At 38.8% G+C, this 23713-nt stretch overlaps 1 protein-coding gene across 1 annotated transcript; it reads right to left on the reverse strand.

Annotated features, from left to right (window-relative positions):
• Positions 1-9165: 9165 nt before the first annotated feature.
• Positions 9166-11513, reverse strand: tnfa (tumor necrosis factor a (TNF superfamily, member 2)). The gene is made up of 4 exons (XM_017437441.3): positions 11309-11513; positions 11186-11213; positions 10646-10702; positions 9166-10078 (listed from the first exon to the last, which is right to left on the reverse strand). The coding sequence occupies exons 1-4, from the start codon at positions 11486-11488 to the stop codon at positions 9606-9608; spliced, it is 738 nt and encodes a 245-aa protein (XP_017292930.1). The 5' UTR covers positions 11489-11513; the 3' UTR covers positions 9166-9605.
• Between the last annotated feature and the right edge of the window lie 12200 nt (positions 11514-23713).

The raw sequence follows: 23713 nt of genomic DNA on the forward strand, positions 1-23713 counted from the left end.
TGTTTCACTGTTAATCTGATGCTCTTTAAAGTCAGACACCAGACATGTTTTATTGGCTGCAAGTTTATCAACAAGAGTTTGATCGGTCTCATTTGATGTTCTTTGTTTCATGTCAAAATAAAGGTTACTGAGAAATTAAAACTCTAATTCTCTTGTCTTCAAAGTAACAAGAAGACTTCACTAAATAGTCTCAGTTTTTTTAAGCCAAATGAGGAAACTGGAGGGTCAGATCTAATAAAATCTAAACGTTATCTTGGGGGACGGATGAAATGTTACCAAGGGCTGGATCTGGCCCGCGGGCCTTGAGTTTGACACATGTGCTCTAAATGGTCAATCTATTGGTTGATTGTCTTCATTTACTGTAATTTAGGCCCTGCTTACATGAGAACAATCTCTTGAAATGTTTTCAGTTAAGATAAGATAATGTATTAGTCTCTCGTAGGAGAAATTCATCTTGGAAGTAGGGGCAGGGCAGCAATACAATAATGATAACAATAAATACACAGAAATAACACCAATGGTCCAATAAGCATACTTTAAATTTGTGCAAAAAGACACCCTGATACACATCACAAATATGCTAAAACTAATAAACACAAACTTTAGATCGGGAGTACATCCACATAAAGATACTATTTCCATTCACATACAATACATGTGATCACCGTCTGAGCCTCCTATTACTCTGTACAGGTCCTGCTAGTCGGCCATTTATCAGACTGACGGAGGATGGTACAAACGAATGTTTTAGACGGTTGTATTTAGACAGATGGACCCAGAACCCAGAACATATTCTGATGCGAGCAAGATGTCCTCAGCTTGTCTGATAGGTCGCCTGCTCCGACAGATGTTGTGGAGATAATAGTACCGGACTGTTAATGATCTTACTTGTCATCGTCACCAGATTTTGAATTTGGGTTTTTGATTAAACAGCAAGACTTCCAAACCATCCAGTAACACCATATCTCAGAATAGACTCGACGGCTGCCCTGTAAAAGATCAACATAATCGTTTTGGAAACACCAAACAATCGGGAGTTGTCCAAGGAAAGAGACACGCTGGTGAATGTTTGCACTCACACTAGTCACATGTGTGCGCCAACTTAAATCACCATCTATGTACCTAGGTATTTAAATGATGTGACCTGTTTGATGGAGCAGCCATGTGTGGCTTTAGGATTATTAAATAAGAAAATAATTAAACCGTTTTCAAAGTGTTTATCTGTAGTTTATGTGAGTCACACCAAAATACAAACTTATCTACGGCAGCGTTATGACTGTCGGGAATGTCTGTTAGAAGACTCAGAATAACTGTATCATCTGAGAGTTTTATTATATACTGATTGGGTTGAGAACTAACACACTCATTTGTGTACAAAATGAAGAGATAAGGCGAACTAACACAACCTTGGGGGGCCTGTGTTACTAAACATGGAGTCAGAAAGAGCTGAGTTGCATTTTACTTGCTGGGATCTTTTAGATAAAAACAAATAATACTCCTTAATTAAGAAAGGTATAACCTTCAGCTGAACTAATTTTCTGAGAAGGATGTTTGTCTGAATAGAATTAAACGGGCATATACTGTGGAGTTCTCCAGATGCTTTAGTGCAAGGTGTGTCAGAGTCAAAATGGGATCACTTGTGCTGCGACTCTTAGGGATCCATGCAATCTTTGGGACTGGAATAACGATCGATTTCTTCCAAATGAGTCTTCATAGAAATCTGAAACGGTTTAAGCCAAATTGGGGAGAGTTCCTCTGCAAAATTCTAGGAGGAAAGCAGACATATTGTCTGGGCCTGTTGCTTTTCGAGTGTTCAAACCCTTGAAAACCCTAATTACTGTGACTGTAAGTCAATTACAATTCTGCTCTCAGCCCCACAATTTACACTCTTTAATATTTTCCAACACTCCTTAGAATCATCAGTTTCCAACCGTAGATACAAACTGTTAAGATCATTGGCTTTTACGTTCTCATCTAGTGCAGCCATGGCGTTCTGCTTGGAGTCCATATTGGCTCGGATAGAGTCCCACATTCCCTTGGTATATGAATCAGACAGTTCATGTTCCACCTGCTCCTTACTGCCGCCATGCTGTTCTCAGTGCTGATTGAGATCTTTCTTAAGGCTCTGTCTTAGTCAACTTCATCACTTCTTGTGGAGTACGCCAACAACTTTTGACACATCTAAAAATGATAAACTCATGCTGGTCAGTCATTCCACCACTAGGGGGTAGCATGAACTTTCACAGGAGTGTTAACCTTCCACACAACAAGGATGTCGGAGTGATAAATCTTCCTTCATTTCAGGATGTATATTTGTTTATTCCAATGTTCATGGGTGTGTTTCTTTTACCAAGCAGGACAGACTTGCATTCAGGAGAAAAAAAAACCTGTTCTCTAACTTGTTGTAATGGTTATGAATCATTGTTTCTGTCTGAAGCAGAGAGAGGAGACTACCGTTGCACTTCCACAAGAAAATCAGACAACAGAGACTGAGCGTAAAAAGCTAAAAAGATGCGGTTTTCAACACGTGAATGTGAGATCTCGTTCTTTTGGTATCCCGTGACAATAAATGAGGGTTCAAAGCAATAAACTGAAAGTTTTGGCTTTCGGTGAGTTCTTTACAACAAGAAACAAACCAAACAGAGCACCACTTTCATTACTGCAGACAAAGCCCTGATCTGTCTGCCCATCTCTCACTCCATCCTGTCGTCACTCAAGAACAAGACCTCCAGATACTTCAACTCCTCTGCTTGAGGCAGAAACCCATCCCTGACTCTGAGGGAGCGTTCCACCTTTGTCCAGTTGAGAACCACGGCCTCACAGTTAGGCCTTGTCCATGTGGGACAGTGTCTTCCTAAAATAATCTTTTAATTTGTCGTTTCTAAAACTATCCTCGTAAACACGGCACCGTTTCCACAAATGTTTTCATCCACATAGGGGCGCAGAAAACAACCCACAATGCTGCAGAAACTATGCTATGAAACTCAAATAATAGAACTCCTGGGGAGTTGTCAGAGGACACCTTTCCTTTGTCTGAACAAACTTTTGCTTGGCCTTTACAAATTTGTCACTAAGATAACATCTTTTTTTTTGACAAATGTTCTCTGTGGAAAGTGTTTGGGCTTCCTCTTTCTACAAATTAGCCATTTACGTCTTTATATGTCTTTTTAAAGATAAGTTCTATTTTCACGCACTTCAGATTTCTGACCGATCACACAGTAGTTTTTTGTGAATTATGTGTTAGTCTTAAGCTTACATAAACTCTAAACACAACAAGAAGGAAAAAGACAAGGATGGCAAATACAAGAACCATCCATCCATCCATCCATCCATCCATCCATCCATCCATCCATCCATCCATCCATCCATCCATCCATCCATCCATCCATCCATCCATCCATCCATCCATCCATCCATCCATCCATCCATCCATCCATCCATCCATCCATCCATCCATCCATCCATCCAGCTGGTGTCTATCTCCAGCAGTCACTGTGGATGGACATGGATAAGTCGCAAGTCCATATACAAGAACCAAATATTTTAAAAAAATCAGTACTTGATGTGTACTGACAGTTCAATAAAGTCATAAAACCCTTTATGGCCTTAGATTATTTGGTGTAATAATGAGGGGGTTTTGTTCTGCTCTATTATTATTATCAGCCTTGTCTGCTTATTGAGTAATACAGTAAGGAAGGCTTTGCTGTAGTTCAGAAACTAGTGCCTGCAGCACAAACAGAAGCATGTAATCTGCCACTAATGTTATTGTTATGTCTGTCACGCTTGGGGCTGTGGGTTAATGGTGGGTCTCTGACATCATAGTTTGAAAGCGGCTGCATTTTTGACTGTCCACACGAAAACACAAGGTTGGCGTTTCAAGATTTTCCAAATGCTGTTTTCTGTGGAATGCAAGGCTGAAACAATAACACTTCTATGTATTCAAGAAATCTGTTGCCATGTGGACGCAGCCCAAGAGCTGGGGCTGACTCCCATCCCAAGCTGCTACACACTCGGCCGTGAACTGCCCCAGACTCAATCTGAAGGTGTTGGAATGAAGACGACCAACCAAACCACATTCTCTTCAAAAAGCAGAGACGACACCCTGAAGATCCCAAACCAGACACCCTCCTCTCCACCGCTGTGGCTTGAGGTCCTCCTAATAAATGTCACAAACAGGATTGGAGACCAGGGACAGCCCTGCTGGTGTACAACCTGCACCAGGAACAAACTCAACGTGACCACAGCACCCTATGCTCCCGCAGCACCCCTAAAAAAATACCTAAGCAGACATGGTCATAAACCTCCCCCAGTTAAACACATGAGGATAACTTGGGATAGACAATCGACCTCTCTATGACACCCAAAGCCCCTTTGTGGGTAAAGACATGGTCCTGTCTTCCACAACCCGGACAGAAGCCACACTCCTCCTCTTGAATCATTTGTTTCAGAGCCTCATTTCAGACACCTCAGAGTAAACTTTCCTAAGACGTGATCTCTTGATGGTTGGGACACTGTCTGCCCCCACTTTGTAAAAATTGAGATGTAGTCTGCCACTCCATATGTGTGTCTGTGGGTTAAATGTCTTTTAGCAAGTTTCACCTCAGCCACAGGCTTTTCGTATCCATTTACAAGATCCTGACATAAGACGGGATCTTTGACCACTCTTGGCAGAACTAGTAAAGTTTACTTACATTGGTTGGTAATGCTTTTAAACTTAGTTCACAAATTTTTAACCAAGTCTTTGGTCTGGGAAGGTCATTCCAGCAGCTGAATGTTCGCCTGTTTTATCCAATCAGAGAGCAGCTCTGATGTGTGTTTGGGATCATTGTCCTGTTGGAACACCCAGCTGTGGCCAAGTTTCTATCGTCCAACGGTTAATTTGAGGTGAAGAGTTTGGAAGTTGCCCTCATTCTCCATTATTCCGTCCACTTTGTTCAATGTACCAGGATCTCAGCACGGTGCCAATCCTCAATAAATTCAAACTTGTTCAGCCATTTATTGTTTTTAAACCCATTGAAGTTGTATGTTGTATAGATAGTCTCTCTGGAAAAAGAACAGTTCAGATAAATAATTAAAAGCCCAACATTTATATGACATTCACGCCCATATTGGGAGGATACAAACAGCCTATGCTGATCCTATAGAAGAAAACTGTAAATTAAATTAAAAGTGCTTTAATACAAGACTTTGCACTACTTGCTGAAGTTAAGTTTCACCTACACATCACACATTTCCTCCGCAGCCACAATTTATTTTTGAAATCACCAACATGCACTCAGCTGCTGTGTTTTCTTCTCTTGTTGAGTTTACACTTCCGCTTTTAGTTTTACTGCCTAAAGCATTGTGGTTAGTGACACAATTATCTTTGCTCAGCTGTCACTGGTGTCCTCAAGTAAACCTGTTTTAGTCAAAACGATTTTCTTCTTTAAAATCTTTTAATGCCGAATTTAAGTCAAAGGCTGTTGAAACACAGGAATAAAGCAGCAAACTGAAGCTGTGATGATAAAATACTGTGATGATGCAGTTTCCCTTTTCTATTTTTGTTAAGGTGTTACTGAAGAAATTTGATGGTGGCCCCCACTCTGAGCATTCAGCTGTTAGCACTCTGAGTATGTGTTAGAGATCCCTATTATCTACTATCACACCACCTTTTACCTTAATATCTCTAAAATTGACTGAATTATATCCATTTATGTGTTTACTGAGGTACAGTACCCCAAATTAGGTTGACAGTTTTAGATGTTTTCATCTCACGTTCTGAAAGTTTCATCAAAATCTGTCCAGTGGTTCATGAAATATTTTGCTGACAGACATTGTTAATAATAGTTAATGGCAAGATTTTAACCAAAGAACTGAAGGTATATGTTGGGGATTACTGTCAGCTACTATCACATCCAATCTTTGCTCAATATTTCCTAAATTGCCTGAGTTGTAGTCATTTTTGTCTTTGCCAAGGTAGCTGTGGTGGCCATTTTAAATTTTACATAAAACCTTTAGATTTGTTAGAACTCAGGGTCCACTTTCACCTACTAATGTATGAAAATCTAGCTTAACAGGTCTAAAATTGACTGCGTTATAGCCATTTCTGTGACTGTTAAGGGAGCTGTGTCGGCCATCTTGAAAGGGGTTGACCCAAAAAGAATACTAATCAGTCGAATAGGCACCTCCAGTGATTACTCTCGAAGAGTTTCATTAACATTCGTCCAGTGGTTCATAAGATATCTCAAAGAACACAAAGTTTTAGTAGAATTTGAAGGATTCTTCATTCTGTCTCTCATTTTGCATGTATTGTTTTGGTGTACTCTGTTGTTTTAAAGTTTAATATAAATAAAGAGAGGTGTTGAGAGGTGGATAACAATGAAGACGTGCCTCGATTGAAATGAATCGATCTCTATGCATTTCTATGGCAAGGATAATTGAATTTTCCTACTTTTAGATCTAACAGTATTTTTTAATTATTTTATTTGTTTATTTTTGAGATAAGCAGTGGCAAAGTGAAGCCCTCCTGTATCACACTCTGCTTGCCTGTGGAGCCACATACACACACACACACACACACACACACACACACACACACACACACACACACTTTTACACATTATTTCTTAAAAACTGTACAACGTAGGTTTTGAGTTTCCACGAGACTGATAGTTTGTCAGAAGTGAAAGTGATGAGGGGAAGTCCCTGCTTACTCGGTACTTCCCCTGCTTTATCCTCTTTCAACCTACAGAACAGGAGAAACCACAGCTGGAAAATATGCATCTGACTGGAGAAATACACACGGCTTTTTAACCCTTTTTCTTTCAGATTTTCTCTTTGTGTCTGTTTGTGTCTGCTAGCAAAATGAACCATGAACCACGGGAAGGATTTTATTGAAATTTGCATAAATTAATAATTCAATCTACGTCTGATTACATTTTGTTTTCAATTCAACAAAACATAGCCATGACTCACATTATTGACTGACTGATTTCTTATTGCCCACTGCCAAGGCAAAGACGATGATCGTAGTTTAAAAATCTGCCATGAAAGGTGGCGGGCGATATGCATTCCTTCAGGGAATGTTAGGCCTTTATTTGACTGATTGTAATCAGGATCATATTTTACTCATAACCAGTCTGTGGGTGCCAGAACACTGTTTAAGTGTTGGAGATCAAATACTTAATAAAACTTCTATATGATGTGTTTCTCCAGATGTTTCGCTGATATTTTGTTTCTGTCCTGTAAAAATCAATTCAGTTCAGTTTATTTATAAAGCTCCAAGTCACAACAAAAGTCATCTCAGGGCACTGGACCAAAACATTCACATGCATTATAAAGAGACGATTAGTAAAAGTTATCTATCAAAGGAAGCCAGCAGATTTAGTTGAATCTTCACTTCGTCGCAGTCTCCCATCCTGAGCAGCAGCTTGGAGACAGTGAAAAGAAAAAAACTCCCTTTTAACAGGAAGAAACCTCCAGCAAAACCAGAACAGGACCAGAACCAGAGCCAGAACCAGGCTCAGGACGAGCAGCCATCTGCTTCCCCCGGCTGGAGTTAGAGAGGACAGGAAAGAGACACAGACAAAGAAAGACAAAGAAAAACATGTTAATGATAGAAATAAATACAGCAGAGCAAGTGAAGACACACAAAATAAAATTACTGTAAACATTTAAAGTCTTTTTCTTTGTGAGCAAGCAAACTTACAGAATCAGCGGGGGAAATAATAACAAATAATTTCTTTCTCCATTGCAGAAGAGGAGTGCTTTACGTGACAGCAACATGGTCATGGGAAACAAACTCACCTTCTTCCACCACAGTAGGAGGCCAGTAAATACTGCAGCTGTTGGCATCAATGACTATCAACATAACCACAGTGCTTTTAATAAACACTGCAACTTCCTGCCTACAAGCAGAAGTTATGTTTGTGCCATTAGTTTGTAGTAAAATGACTAAAGTGTGTTGCAAAAGAGTTTTTTGTTTTTTTTGTGCAACAGATGTAACTAAAGGTGCCTTATTACCACCCTTTGAACCCTTTTTTGTCCTGTATCATGCCACGCAGTATTGAAACAAAACATTGCTAATTCCCGCCAAAACACGCGGCTTGATCAAGAATAACGTGGTATGAGTTTTTGTAAGTTGTACATCTCATAACGCAGGCAAGATTTGTAAATAGAAAAGTGAACAAAAACAGTGGCGATCGATAGGATTTTTGGTGAAACAGATGAGAAAACTCAGCCTTCTTTGGAGCTCCACAGCTCAGACAGACTTCGTAGTAAAAACATCATTTATAGTTTAAGCGGGACACAGGAAGTTTGACTTTACATGTTTGAAGTGGCATTTTGATATCTTTTATATGTTTTTTTATAACCCTAATTCAAGTTTGACCATTTTTGATGAATCTCCCATAGAACATTCAGACACTAACATTTGAGCAGTCTAAAATTTTCTAATCTTTTCCAAACAAACTCTTTTTAAACTTTCTGCTACATATATAAATTATACATTAAAACATTGGAAATCTTGTCTTTTTTCACCCAGTGTGTCTCTCACTGCTGTAGGACATGTTTTTTTCTCAACCCCCCAGAATACAGAGATCACAGCCGAGCTTCCACTAATTCAGTTATATTTTAACTTAAAATATTCCCCTCAAATAAAAAATAAAGGGTCTTTTGAACTTGTTGTATCTCCTACATTAAACACTGTGGAAACATTAAAAACTCATGTCTGACCATCAAAACCTTCTGCTGCTCACGTTTGAAACATCTTCAAAATCGGACTTGTAGTTTTTGCACAGCAGCTGTTTCTTTGAGGCTTAAGTTTCAGTCTGTTTCAGTCTGTCTTTAATTATTTGGCAGTCAGGGAGTGACAGACAGGTCTGTGGTTACCACGGTGACCATAATGAGCCACTGGCAGCAGCTTTAACTCTCATTTTATCCTGGTTCACTTTACACCTATACACTTTGTACATCAAAGTCTGGGCTTTTCATTTAGATTCTTACAAAGTTACGTTGGAATTTGCTGCAGCAGCTTCATCGGCGCCCTCCAGAGTTTCTTCAGAAATTTTCTAGTTCAATAAATACAGTTCTTGAAGACTTTCTATCGTTGGGGAAAAAGAAAATACAGCCAACATTTGTGTAGCGGAGGCCATAAAATAGTAAATCTCCACAAAAATTTTAACTGATCTTCTGTTTTTATTTAAATACCATTCAATAAATTATACAAAACTTTGCAGGACAATCATCAGAGAAACACACAAAATAAATAGAAAATAAATACCTCAATAAATTAAATAAATAAGAATATAAATTAAATAAATACATCCCCTAAAATTTCCATTTTCTGTCCACCTTTGTCAGCCTGTAGTGAAACAATACATTTAAATAATCATACAGTTAAGAATATTGTACTTAGTACACAACATTATGGACCTTCTGAGGTCATACATTATTTTGCTGGAAGGTTTCTTCTTTGTTGCTAGAGGCACTACAATGGTGACTCGCTGTACCAGCATTCAGGGAAGTTTGTAACATTCAGCAGTATTAGTGAGAACCAGAGAAGCAGCAGCGGGGTTGCACAAAGTTTGCCGCCGCTTTATACACATTCATGTCGTTCTTTGCTGTCCTCACAAAGCAAACACGCCAAAGTAAGTCTTTCCTGGCTCGTCCTCTACTTTCTTCAGCATCTGCTCCTCCATCTCCGTCTTCAGTCGGTCCCCACTCTTCAGGTTGAACACGGCTCCCATGTACACGACAGAAAACCAGCTTTCTTTAGAGCCCGAATCGCTGCCGGCTGTCTTCTGGCAGGCAGTCCGAACAGAGTGCAGGATGGTCTGATAGGACTCGTCATCTTTGTCGCTCCCGAACAAGCTCGTCCAGCGTTTCACGGTGTGACTCAGGTGGATCATGGAATTCGATGAAGAGTCATCAGCATTGCTGCTGCATCTGACCCGGAAAGATGCTTGGCTATAAACAAAGTAGAGGCCGTCTCGTGGAATCACAATCTCGTTATTGTCGAGTTCTAGACCTCCCTGAGAATGGGACTGGTCGATGTTACTCGTCCATTTCACTGATGTGTTCATGTCGGCGTTGTATTGTCCTGTTTAACAAATAACAATCAAGTTAAACACAACTGTTCAACACTTAACATTTAGCTGTGCAAGAAATCTTTAAAACTTATTTCTGGCAAATATAACTATAGTAAAAAAACAAAAAACATTTATCATCATAAAGCAACTTCCTAAGTATCCACCTGTGGGCCTTAAAGGGGAATCTGGTGATTTTTGAAGTGATGTTCTGTCAAATAGTTATTAGTGGTTAGAACCTTATCAGCCGTGACTTCAGCTATGGAGCACAAAGTGTGGAGAACATGGAAGAAGTCTTCCTCCAGGCTAGGCTAATAACTAGCCAAACAACCCTTTGTTAATAACAACATGCTGGTGTGAAAGAATGCTGCGTTAGCCAACATTAAACCTCTACGCTGTTGCATGACTCCGTCTGTTTAGTTTGGCAGTTTCTCAGACTTTTTGCTGAAACATAAATTTCAGCTAAAGCCAAGTGCTGTGCATTTTTAGTGAATCAGGCCCAGTTTTCAAACGAGACAATAAAAGTCAGAAGTGAAAAATCAACACAAACTGCACCAGCAACTGCATCTTTTTTTCTTTACCTTCTAAATGAATGGCCGCTCTCACGTTTGAAATTTGCCTCAGCGTGTGACGGAGATCTGTAAAGAAGAGAGAAAAAATACAACATCAGTGTTTGTTTCAAACACCAGCTTCACTGCTTCTTTTTATTTTATTGAACAAACCTTTAAAATATTAGTGGACAAGTATAGGAGTTACTATACAGCAACTAAAGAGAAAATGTCTGGAAGTGTGGGTGGCATAAGATAAATATCACTTTGTAGATTTCATTAGTAGTAACCTAAACAATACAAATGTTGCCATAAGATACAATTATTAGCAATTTTGCTGCAATTAGCCACTGCAAAAATGGCTACAACTCTGTCAGTTTTACATATATTATGCTAAAATTTGATGTGGTAGTAGCTGAGAGTGATTCATAGCACATGATCTGAGTGTGACTTCTCGTGACATTGCATGAGACTGCACATACAGTTATTGAGGTTCGACCAGAACTCTGTTCACACTCATTTAAGCAGCATTAGGACTTTTATTCATAAGAATAATTAAGGAGAACTACTCACCAAAGTTATCTTCAGCTGGTCTTGAGTCCTGTGTCAGAAAGAGACGAATAAAGACGGTTAGAAACTGGTTGGGATCAGGTGATCCAGGCACTTGTCTTTCTAATCTAAGATCTGTGGACTCACCTTGGCATTTAAGCTGAAGACGAGGAGAGCAGCAGAAGCAGCAACAGCAAGGCAAAGAGTGAAAGCCATCAGGGCCATGGTTAGCCTTGAGCTATGAAACCCTGTGGCACTCTGTGGGGTCTGCTTAGCAGCTTCTGTGTCAGGTGTAGCATTCATCGCTATCATGCATTCACCGGTCATCTTTCTGAAGGAGCTGCGCCTGTCACTGTTGTGTTCGAAGTAGTTGAGCGACATGGTGAGAGGCTCTTTTTAAAAGCAGCTTCCTCCTTTAGGGGAAACTCCAATGATGTCACTCATCGTGAGTGAGAGGAGATTTCACGAGGAAGAAGGACCCGCACTGGGAGGATTTTACACACTCCTACACAATCACAACCTCTATGACTGAATTATCCCAATAGCCTATTTACAGAAACCAAAAACACTAGTGATGAAACCACTCTTGCGCCACAAAGCAAGCACCTAATTTGGAAAAACTTTTAGAAGACAATGCACACACTCTCAAACACACACACCTACATACACTCCTTCAACTATTCACATGTAAGACAAAATATACCATTTTTTTTAGTCATACTCATCAGATTTTTTTTTAAAAAGTGGATGGTTTAGGCTTTTATTGCTATAATAAATCAGTCTGGGTCAAAATAAATTGGCCTTTTGACAAAACATTTCAAAACAACCCTCGTCAATGACAAAGTACAAACTGGTTTCAACAAAGTAATGCAAATTGAATGAAAATATGTAGTGTAAAATAAGTGATTGCATAAATATTCACCCCCTATAAAGGGACTGTCCTAATTTAACTGTAACTGTAATATTCTTCTCTATGTGGGGCAGATGTTCCGCTGAAGCGTGAAATACCAAGCTTTATATCTGTTTTATATATATATATATATAAAATCTTTTATTCATTTTGGGCTCTTATTGATTTAATTGAATCATTCTTTTTCCAGGGAGAAATGAATGTACAACATACAACTTTAATGATTTTTACAAAGAAGAACTGGGTGCATAAGTTTGACTTTATTGTGGATTTTCTCTAATCCTAACAGAGTCAGATCAATACATACATTCAAGGAAACATGTTAATAAGTGAAGCTAAAGGTGCTGGAACTTGACGAGGCTAAGGCTTGTTAACTTCTTTTTTAGTTACTTTTAGTTACTTTTAAAATGACTCAAGCTGTATATTCAATGACTGTATCATCATTCCACCGTGACAAAAGAGCGATTCAAAATAATCATTAAAACCCCAAATTAAAAATGACGTTCACGCCAGTTATGAGTGAATGGAAACTTCTGACCACAGCTGTCTATCACACCTGCATTTTACACCACAAATTGATACATAATTTATCAAGAACACTCCTGTGTTTGGCAGCACTGCGTAAGCTTACCCACATCATCCGCATATGAAATCATTAATAAAAAACAACAAGAACTGCGACTAACATTAGTTGTAATGTGTCACTTCCCTTTAAGTTAAATATAGCTGGCTAAGACGGACCCACGAGTCAGGCCTGACAAAGAGATGTGACAATGTGGCTGGCAGCTTGATCACCAGCCCTTTACTTGTCCCCTACATACAGAGAGTACTTTTCTTGTTAGTATTTAAACAGAAGTGTACGTCTCCCTGTGTTTTATGGTTAGGTCACAAGATATTTAAATTAAATCAAATTGCGAGCCAAAGACTAGGGGAACCAAAATTATCAAACGCTGACAAAATGTACTGCCAGCATCATGTCAGATTTTATCAGCACATGAAATTTGCCAGTGTGATTTAGAATTAGGGATGATAAAATCTCATTTACAGAGTGCTGAGTTGAGCAGTGACAGCAGGACGGTGGGAAGTGACTTTCAGTAAAAACCTCCATTTTGCATTGTTGGCTATTGATGAAGGTGGAAGTGCAACACCAGGGAAAAGGCTGGTGAAGGTTCTCATCCACAGCCTGGTGATCCTGGTAGGTTCAGCTGAAGACAACTGGACTTCCTTTTGATTTTTAAAGACTTTCACCTTTCTCAAATCAAGCTAAAAAGTCCAAGTCTTTAAAATTGCTCTGTTGTTGGTTTTTTTTGTGATCTGAACTCCTATGCAAATCCCTCTTCCTTCCTTTCGTCCATCCTGAGGATCGTTGGGGTCTTTGTTGGTCTGGTCCACATACGAGATCTTTTGCATGAAGGTGAAAATTGGTGTAAAACTGGCTGGGGATCCTATTCAAAGCTGTAAGGTCTGGTAAGTTAGAATTTGAGCCTTCCTCTGTTTAAAGCTGGACTGGTCATGAGAACTTTAGACCAACAGGCTGAAGACACCTTTGATGGCTTTTGTTAAACCATCAAAGTGTCATGTTTGAAAGCAACAAAAATATTCTGGTGTCTGACACAAGGAAACTGACAAAAGTTAAATGTTTAAAGGGTTCATTTACATTATACATGTCCAAAAGCACTATTTACTCATGAAGGATGAAGGTAAAGGTCTGGAAGTGCCAGTTCTAAGGAATGATTATTTATAGGAATGATTGCTGTGGCTACTTTTTTCTTTTTCTGGTTTATAAGGAGGAGTGTTTGAGGGCTGGTCTAAGCAGGGAGAAACAAAGCAGGGGTGGTGTCAGGGTTTTGATTTATTTAACCTGCTAAGAAAGAATCACACCGGAGAGGCTTGTTGTCTTTTTATGAAGGGCTTCGCAAAGAGGAGAAATTCCACAACAGCTCCTAACGGCGTGCTGTCCAGGAAGTTATGCCCCTCCACTTGGGCTTTCTCTTTATTTAAAAGAAGAAGAAATAAGAAGAAAAAGGGGTTGATCTGAGCAAGCCAAGGCCAGTTCTGATCATAGCAAAAACACATAACACATCACTGTTTGGGAGAGCCAGAAGGTGTGGCGCCCGCCGTCTGACCTTGGTGTCTCACGTAGGCAGTGTTACACATGAGCACAAAGGCTGATAATGTAAAAACCCTAACAGGTGGAGCTAGAGGTTCATCCAGGTTTGATCAGCGAGGAAAAAAAGCAACCTACAGATGAGCCTCAGAGTCAGAGGTGATGTCCAAACGCTGGGTGTGGTGTGTTAGTCCAGCTGTTGTACACACCAGAGGAAAAACTGCATGAGATAATCACAGGATCCAGGTAAAGAACAGCAATCAAAGGTTCAAATATGGAATGAACCACTATGATCACCATGATGGTTCAATCAGGCGCTGATGGTCCGCTGCTGCAGTCTTCTCGACCAAACTATGTTTGAGTTACTACCCGAATGTCGGTCCTCTGAGGCTACTGAATGTATCAGTCAATGGGGAGTCAGGTAAAGTTTGGGAATGACTTGACGGGCTGATCAGATGGGCTAACGCACTCAGCAGGCTCTCAGCACAGTAATCATGGAGCGGTCTACGCTCAGCACGCATGCAGTAAAACATACGCTCTTCAGTTAAGAAAACAGCAACAAACTAAACAAACGGTGTAATGCAAAAGTGTAGTGTTAATGTGGGGTTGTTTTAGAGAAAAAAATTTTAAGCTTGAAAAATTATTATTATTATTATTATTATTATTATTATTATTATTATTATTATTATTATTATTATTATTATTATTATTATTATTGTTCTGTTATGGCATATCAGGCATACTATATAGAGAAGATGGATGCCTACATGTGCCAGAACAGATATGTTCTACAATAAGGGTATCTCAAGATGAGAATCCTAATTGCATGATTGACATAATTGAATCAGGATTGGATCTGAATCTAGCATTAGAGTAGGCAGGCCACAATGTTGTAATAGCAACCTGTTTGTGTGACCTCCAGTTATCAGGACTTTTTTGTGAATCAGTGAGTTAAGATGTGTGTGTGTGGAGGGAAAGGGTATGTGTAACAGAGACACAGAAATACCAACTTAATATATAGCTAGCCATTAGCCTAGCCTGGACAAAGACTTTTTCCTCTATCTCCACACTCCATGCTTTATTACCGATGTCACAGCTGACAAGGTGCTAACTATAACTATTTGACAGAATGTCACTTCAAATAGGATCAGACTATTCCTTACAAGCAAGAAGAATTAGCAGTATTTTGGGCTCATCAGAGAAACACATAAGTATTCTCTCTTTCTGTAGACAAAGAATGAAAATCAAATACCTGAAAAAGAGGTTTGTTTTTGTACAGCTAAAACACATGACATTGCTATTTCAACAGTCAGCAGTACAAAGTAAGTTGTAATGTTGGAATTTTAACCATCAACTACAGATAAACATTTCTCATATGATTACAAGTCAGTCATGCTATCCCAGATGATGTGTAAATAGTGGGCAAGTTAGCAAATACTGATTGTTTGGAGATCATGTGCAGTATAAGAAGGATGACATGTTACATCAAGGCAAAAAACAGAAGCTTTGTAGTTTTGGATCTCAGGAAAAAGAACCAAATGCACTAAAAACCCACAACAGATCCCACTGTGTCATTATTTATTAAACAGAAACTAATCCAAAATGTAAAAGTTGTGTAAAAACTGAGTCCAGTCTTGCTGCTTCCAGAGGATTTAAGAGGTTCAGGATCAGCCAGGAGCTGCTGATCAAATGTATTGATTAACTGATCATCAGCTCTATAAAAGCAGGAGTTTAGTCAGTTTGCTGCTCTGGAGCAAACAGGTGTGTGTTAACACAATGCCAAGGTGGAAAGTCATCACCAGTGACCTTAGGGAAGCAACTGTTGCTCCTCATCAATCTAAGAAGGGTCAAAGGTCATTTCGAAAATATTTGGAGTTCATCTTTCTACAGAGAGGAAGATTATTCACAAGTGAAAAAAAAATTTAAGACAGCTGCCAGTCTTCTCAGGAGTCGATGTTCCAGTAAATTCAAGGTCAGACTGTGTAATGCTCAGAGAAATCAGCGCTATCTCAGACTCTACAGGCCTCAGTCAGCAGGTTACAGGTCAAAGGTCATGACAGGACAATTAGAGAAAGGGCTGCAGCAGAAAACCTCTTCTCTGTAAAAACAACACGGCAGCACGGAGGTGGAGGGCTGATGGTTTGGGCTCCTTGCAGTCACTGAGTCGACCATGAACTCCTCTGTGGACCAAAGGACTCAGGAGTCAAACGTGAGGACATCTGTCCTACAGCTGAGGATTGGACCAAACTGAACAATGATCCCAAACACAGCAGCTGATCTACAACAGATCGGCTCAAAAAGAAAAGAATCAATGTAATGGTCCAATCAAAGTCCAGAACCTCAGCCTAACTGAAATGCTGTGGTGGGACCTTCAGAGAGCTGAGCAGAAATAAAAATCTGCAAACATCAATGAATTGAAGCAACGTTAAAAAGAAGAGTGGGGAAAAATTTCTCTACAATCATGTGAGAGACAAAACCTCTACTGAGAGTTACTACTGCTGAAGGAGGTTCTACAAGCTGCTGGATCAAGAGGTGGACATAGATTTTACAAACACAGCATTTCAGTTTTGGCCTAATTTTTATTTAATAAATAACAATCCTTTTGTGTGTTTTTGTTCACTTGAGGTTAGATTTGAATCATTTTATAACCTAGTATGGACCAGAACCTGTTTTTATTATGCTTATGAAACCCTACAATTAAACAAAACAAAAACAGACAATCTTTTTTCCAGGACTTTATATTCTTTCTACAGAACGTCTAATAATCATCGCCCACTGCTGAAGGTGAAGGCGGAGCAACAAAGTATTTGCCTACGTCTGTGTCTGTGCTTGTTTGTCTGGAATATCTCATGAATGGCTGGATGGACTTTAATTAATTTTGCAGATTTTTGGATACATATTGACAACTGATTAACTTTTCAAGTCAATCTAATTTATGATGGCTGCCACTGATAATCAGTCTTAGCGAACACTAAAAGGAAAATAATGCAGCTTGTTTTCAAGGTTTGACCAAAACGTCCACAATTGTCTTTTCTCAACATCAGATGATCTCAGTGTAAAACTCTGCTTGTAGTGTCACACTAACACCCAGCTTGATGTAAATGCTAAAGGGAGCATGGAGAATAAAAAAGTGTTCAATTAATTATGGCACCACTTGAAAATTTTCCCTCTCAGAATGAATAAACTGATTTTCTTACAATAAGGGGGACTTACTGTAGTAGGAGGGGGTTGTACCTGAAAAAGACCTTTTCTATGAAAGAGAAAATGTTATTTTTCCAAACTCTGCCCCTCATGTGGTTCACAGACCCACTTTCACACAAACCCTGTTTCAGTTTTTCTTTCCTTTTTTTTTCTTTCTGCATTTGGATATAAGAATATCTTTTTTTCAGTTTAAAGAAAAATCCCTTTTGTTGACACAACTTGTCAAATCTTTTTGTCTTTTTCCAAATATGGCACAAAAAGTAAACTCCCATCAGCTAAAAAAAGACCTGAAACTCTCCCCGGAGTCACACAAGAAGACACAGCTCACATTGCCCACTCACCAACTTCCTCTGCGCAAAAAGATTTCATGTTCTCCTCTATAAGGTGTCTGGAGATCACTTATCTCAATTTGGCACCATGTAAATACAAAACTAATTATTTTAAAAAGAATGACGAGGACAGACTATTTCAAGTTGCTTTTTATTACCATTTTGTTTAAAGTCACAAACTTTTATCAAGAAATTAATAAAATGTTGCAATAAAAATATCCCAAATTATGGTGATTACTAAACATATTAGTCACATTATTGCAACCAGATTGCATAACTTAAACTGTAGTGTCATCTTTTGGGAACTTGATCTACTTTGTTGAAAGTAATCATGGAGCTAAACCTTTAGACGCTTTTTTTAAATTTATGTCTCACAGATGAGATTACTGCATTATAGCCCGCCGCTGAAGGGCAAAGAGACTGTGTTCATATGGCTATCGTGTTAGCAAAATATCTCATGAACTAAAGAACAGATTTTATTTAAACTCTCAGAAAGGAATCACTGGATGTACTTCTACAAGTCAACCGAATTCAAGATGGCCACCCTGAATAATCCCCCTTAACCAACACAAAAATGGCTCTAACTCAGTCAGATTTATAGATATGGAGCTAAAATTTGATGTGGTAGTAGCTGAGAGTCATTCAAAACATATACTTTGAGCTCTAACACACGTTGCAAGATCTTGGGATATCACATGAGACTGTGCTTAATGTCATTTTAAGATTTGACTAAAACATTTATAACTCTGTCATTTCTGATCATTAAATGATCTTAAAATTGTTTATTGATTTACTATTAATCCGTGAAAGACAGTGGGCCGCATGCATTCCTGCCTTTAAATTATTGCCAAATCGGAAAAATCAACAGGCACACCCGGAAGTCAAAACTGACAATTTTCACGTTTTTTGCATTTTTCCACCTGAAATTGACTCTAACTACAAGCAAAACTTCCGGTGAGCACGGCTGCGGGATATATGAATTCCTGAAGAGACACAGTAAAAAAATAAAATTAATCAAATCAAATGGAAGCTTCTGAAGTGCGCTTTAGTGTTTGTGTTCTAAAGAAAAACATCCATCTATTCATTTTCTTTACCCGTTTTAAGGTGGCGGGGAGCTGAGAGGCGGGGGACACCCTGGACAGGTCACAAGTCCGTCACAGGACAAACAAAAACATCTTTTTTTATAAATTCATTTTCACTTGTTTCCCACAGGAACTAAAATGCAAATGAATACAGGCCATACAGATTGCACTTCTGTCCCTGTCAGCTAGGAATATCATGATATTTTTGCTGTAATGTAAAACTTACCTTGGTGTAAGAATTTATAAAACATGAACTGCTGGCATATTTGAGAATGGAGCGGTTTTAATCTGACAACAATCAACTTTAGTCCCAGCCGCCTTTAGACTTGTTGCTGCTTGCTCATTAAAACGGTCAGCGTGAAACGTGATTTCTCCTGACTGGATCCAGTATATCTTGTTTTAAGGTGTCTCTCTGAGTTGAATAATTTACAATGCTCAAAATTGTATGTATTATATATTAACTATAGTTAATTTCACATCCCTACATCTTGCCTTTGGAAGGGCTTGTTGTGTAGTGTCAGAATCTGTCTTGGTTGTTTTCTTGGTAGTTTTTGGGTTTATTTCTCTTTGTTATAGTTTATTTTCAGTGTTTTCCTGTTGAATTTTGTGATGTCTTTGTTCAGTTCTGTTCCCTTGCGTTTCCCTGTGCCAAAACTATTTCCCTCAGTCAGTCCTGCTTCTCTGTTATTTCCTCTCACCTGTTTTCTGTACTCATTAAGGCCCGGCAGCATTCACTCAGCACATTTAAAGTGCTGGCTCTCATTCAAGACTGAATTCTTGTTACTGGTAGATTACCCAGCTTTCCTTTTGTGTTAGCTCATGCTTTTTGGTTTCCTAGTCAGCACTTTGTTTTGTTAAATAAATCATCTTTATCTTCTCACGCCATCTGCATTCTTGCGTCCTATCTTATCTACAAATTGTGACACGCAGTTCTGATTCATTTGAAATGGGAGCGAAATAACTCCTTTTGCCTCTTTGCCTGGAATTTTTTTTTTTGAACAAAAAAAGGGAACTCACGAAAGCATGAATAAACATTTTAGTCTCTTTTCTTATTAGGAATTTGGAGCCTCTTCCACATTTCAACTCATGGATCACAACTAAGTGACAAACCCGAAGACAAAAGCCTGTTCTGACTGGGAAAGTCAGAGATTCCTGACTAACTATGATCTCAAAATTCAACATGGCTGACTCACACATCAAAGGTAGTGATAGCTGCAATAATCAACTTTTTATTTGAACTTTTGATGGTTTGTATCACAGTAATCCACTCACACAGGAATGTCTGACCCGTATCCATTAACATGTTGCTACAGCGTCTGAAGGCACAGAATGCAGAGAAATCCATTATCAGCTTCTATTACTAAATGGTATGTATTTGACAAAATGGGATTTTTTTTTTTGACTGAGTCAACACAGAAAGAAATCGGTGATATCCAGGCGTCAGGATGAGTTTTCCCCCCATGCAACAGAAAAAAGGGGCAAAAAAACAAAACAAAACTGAGATCACTGTGCTGATTACTGAGCATGACCATTAGCCAATCCCACTAGTTTTCTGACTTGCAAAATGGTTAAGTCGGGTCTGACGTCATTAGCAGACTTGAGTTCCATCTTCAGAGGTAAATGTTATTTCCAGCTTCATCTATGTATTGCATTGTGACACTCTTGGCCACCCATTTGTAACACGTTGCAAACAGTTTTACCTTAAATAGAGCGATGAATGTCACTCTTCTGGTGCGCAAACCGTCTTTGACTTTGTTATTTGCTACGAACAGTCATTGTCCTTTTTTTTATTTTTCAAACACTATTTAGGTGAATTCCCCTCTCAGACGTCAAACAGAGCTAAGTGACAGCTCACAGCAGGAAGGTAGGCACTCCATACAACCGGAAAAAACAAACAAAAACAACCTGTGCTGTCTCTAAAATCTTATTAAGGCTTTTAAATCACAAAAACTGAATGGCAAAAAAAATTGAAATAAAAGAAAAATATATCAATTTTGACACTGATTTTTTTTTTAACCAGCATTTAACCTTGAAACTGAAACCAGTCTATGTGTAATACTGTTACTTTAGATCAGCTAATATTGCCAGGCTGTGTACCACTTCTCAGTCATTATTGGTGAAACTGTTCAGATTTTCCACAAAGAAAAGTGAATGAACTCTATTGATAGCTCATTTTGATTTTATTGTAGCGTGCTGCTGAAGGTGAAAGGGCAAAAATGTTTCTGCCTGTGTGTGTGTGTTTGCTTGGTTGTAGCGTTAGCAAAATATCTCACGAACCATTGGACAGACTTTAATGAAGTTCTCCAAAAGCAATTCTTGGACGTGCATCTACAGCTAACTGCCTTTTGTGGACAAACGGCCAAATGATCTAAGAAAACATTACAATGGCTATAATTTAGTCTGTTTTACAGACCTCGATTTCAGATTCGGTCTGGGTCATTGACAACACATACTCCAAGAACTAAACAATGTGCTTGAAACTATTTTTTTTTTAATCACCCTCTGAAAGGTTGCCCACCTTTCGGTGCTGGGCGTTAAACTATAAATGCTTCCAAACTCTTTGTGAGTTGATAAAATTCTAAGAAAGGTCCGGGGGTGGGGGGGTTTGTGTGCACTGCTGCTGTCTGCGTTTGACTTTGTTTAGCCTTCTGGTCTCACCCTTCCACTCGCAGTAAAAATTTCCTTTCTTTAAATGACATTGTTGATCGACACCCTGTTCATCCACAGAAGACCTGCTCTTCCACTTCAGGGGAATCAAAGATGAATCACTTATGCAACAAAGCCAACCACATAAAACAGAGCTAAAGGAAGGTTTCAAAATGATGATACAGGATGTATGTAAACAGGGGCGGGGGGGGGGGAACCCCACTACGTACCCTGCTTTGTCTCATTTAGTTTATTTAACCATACAGTTGAGCAATTATAGGGCAGTATCAGGTACTTTTTACTATTGTGATCAGATAATGTTATCTGGCAAGTTTGTTTGTATCGGTGCAAAACGTTTTTTTGCATGTCTGTGTAAACTACTGTATCTCGTGAATCACCAGACGGATTCGAATGAAACTCTCACAGAGTAGTTATTTGATGTACAACTACAAACGTTCAGAATAAACCCCATTCAAGATGTCCACCACAGATAAGTGACATGGGCAAATACAAAAATATCTACAGCTTAGTGAGTTTTACAGACATTAAGCTAAGATTTGGTGTGGTAGTAGCTGGGAGTCATTCCCAACACATCTGAGCTCTGACTGATCGCACAAGATCTGCTTTTAAACTTTGAATTGATTATTGAAGTCAGCGATGTCTGTCAGCAAAATATCTCATGAGCCATGTGACAGATTTTATTGAAACTCAGAAATTAGTTTCTGGTTGTACATCTACACATGGTTAACTTTTGGAGTTGCCCCAAATAAAGGTGGCCGCCACAGCTAATCAATGTTAGCCAACTCAAATTATTTATTGTGGTCGGGCGTTGAAATTTAACATAACTTTTAAAAAACATGGAAAATGTCTGTTTGTGTGTCGTTCCTGTCTCTGAAGAGATATACTGCCCCTCTGATGGTGTTAAAATGAAACCAATCTACTCCTTAATTACTTTAAAAAACAAACTGGACAACTAAAAGATACTTTCCTGCCAACCATATCCCTCAGTTCTCCTTGTTGCAGCTGCTCACACAGCTGCACCTCATCTGTTAATCAGCTCACCTGTTACTCACCCACTAATCACCTTCCCAGCATATATGTAGTACTTTTAAAGATTTAGGTGAAAGTGTGCATAATTCGGATCCTGTGTGGATCAGAAAAAAATCCACAATAATTTCAACCGTGTGCGCCCAGTTCTTGCTTTTAAACATCATTGAAGTCGTATGTTGTGTAATCAATCCACTCTGGAAAAAGAACGGCTCAAGTAAACCATAAATTAAAAATAATTAAAAAAAAGCTTTATGCACAGTTTTCTGCAGTATTGCAAGATGTCCCACTCAAAGTACGCGTTGTGAATGACTCTCAGCTTACTACCACATCAAATTTTAGCTCAATATCTGTAAAACTGACTGACTTGTAGCCCTTTTTGTGTTGGGTAGTGTCTGTTAGCCGTGACAGCAGTCCTAACTTGGTTTAACTTCAAAGGTTATTCAGTTGTAGATGTACCTCCATGGATTAAATTTGAAAAGTTTTAATAAAATCCACGTACTGGTTCATGACATATTTTGCTAACAGACAAACAAAGTTGACTCCAATAGTTAAATGCTAAAGTTTTAAACAAAGACCTTGCTCAGTATGTAGCACTTGGAGTATGCATTGTGAAGGATCCTAAGCTATTACCACACCAAATTTTATCTCAGTATCTGAGAATTTACTGAATTATACCTATTTTTCTGTCTTTTAAGGTCAGCCGGCTGTGGCGGCCATCTTGAATTGAGTTGACTTCTAATGTTAATCACCTGTAGGTGTACACCCAAAGATTATTTCCTGAAAGTTTCATTAAAATCCACCCAGTGGTTCATGAGATATTTTGCTAACAGACAGAGTTGACTGAAATAGTTAACATTTATCTTAAAATATGTGTTGAGATCAGCCTCAGCTACTAACACTCCAAATTTTAGGTCAATGTTATAGCCATTTTTGTTTTGTTTATCAGGCTGTGGTGGTCTTTTTGAGTTGGTCTGACTCCAAAAAGTTCATCAGTTGTAGACATTCATCCACTGATTAACGTAAGATGATTATGTTGGGACAAGTACATTTAGTCATTTCACAATCTACAGTGTGTTGAAGCTGTTTTGTTTCACCACATACAAACATATTTCACAGCATCCCATAGCTGTAATGGTTTTAAAATATCTTTTCTTTTCTCAGTTTTCCCTTTCTTTCCTATAATGAGGAAATCACTCCAATTAAACAGAAGCTACAAACCTGCTGACC

This window comes from Kryptolebias marmoratus, linkage group LG5, assembly GCF_001649575.2.
Source record: "Kryptolebias marmoratus isolate JLee-2015 linkage group LG5, ASM164957v2, whole genome shotgun sequence".
Classification (NCBI taxonomy): domain Eukaryota; kingdom Metazoa; phylum Chordata; class Actinopteri; order Cyprinodontiformes; family Rivulidae; genus Kryptolebias; species Kryptolebias marmoratus.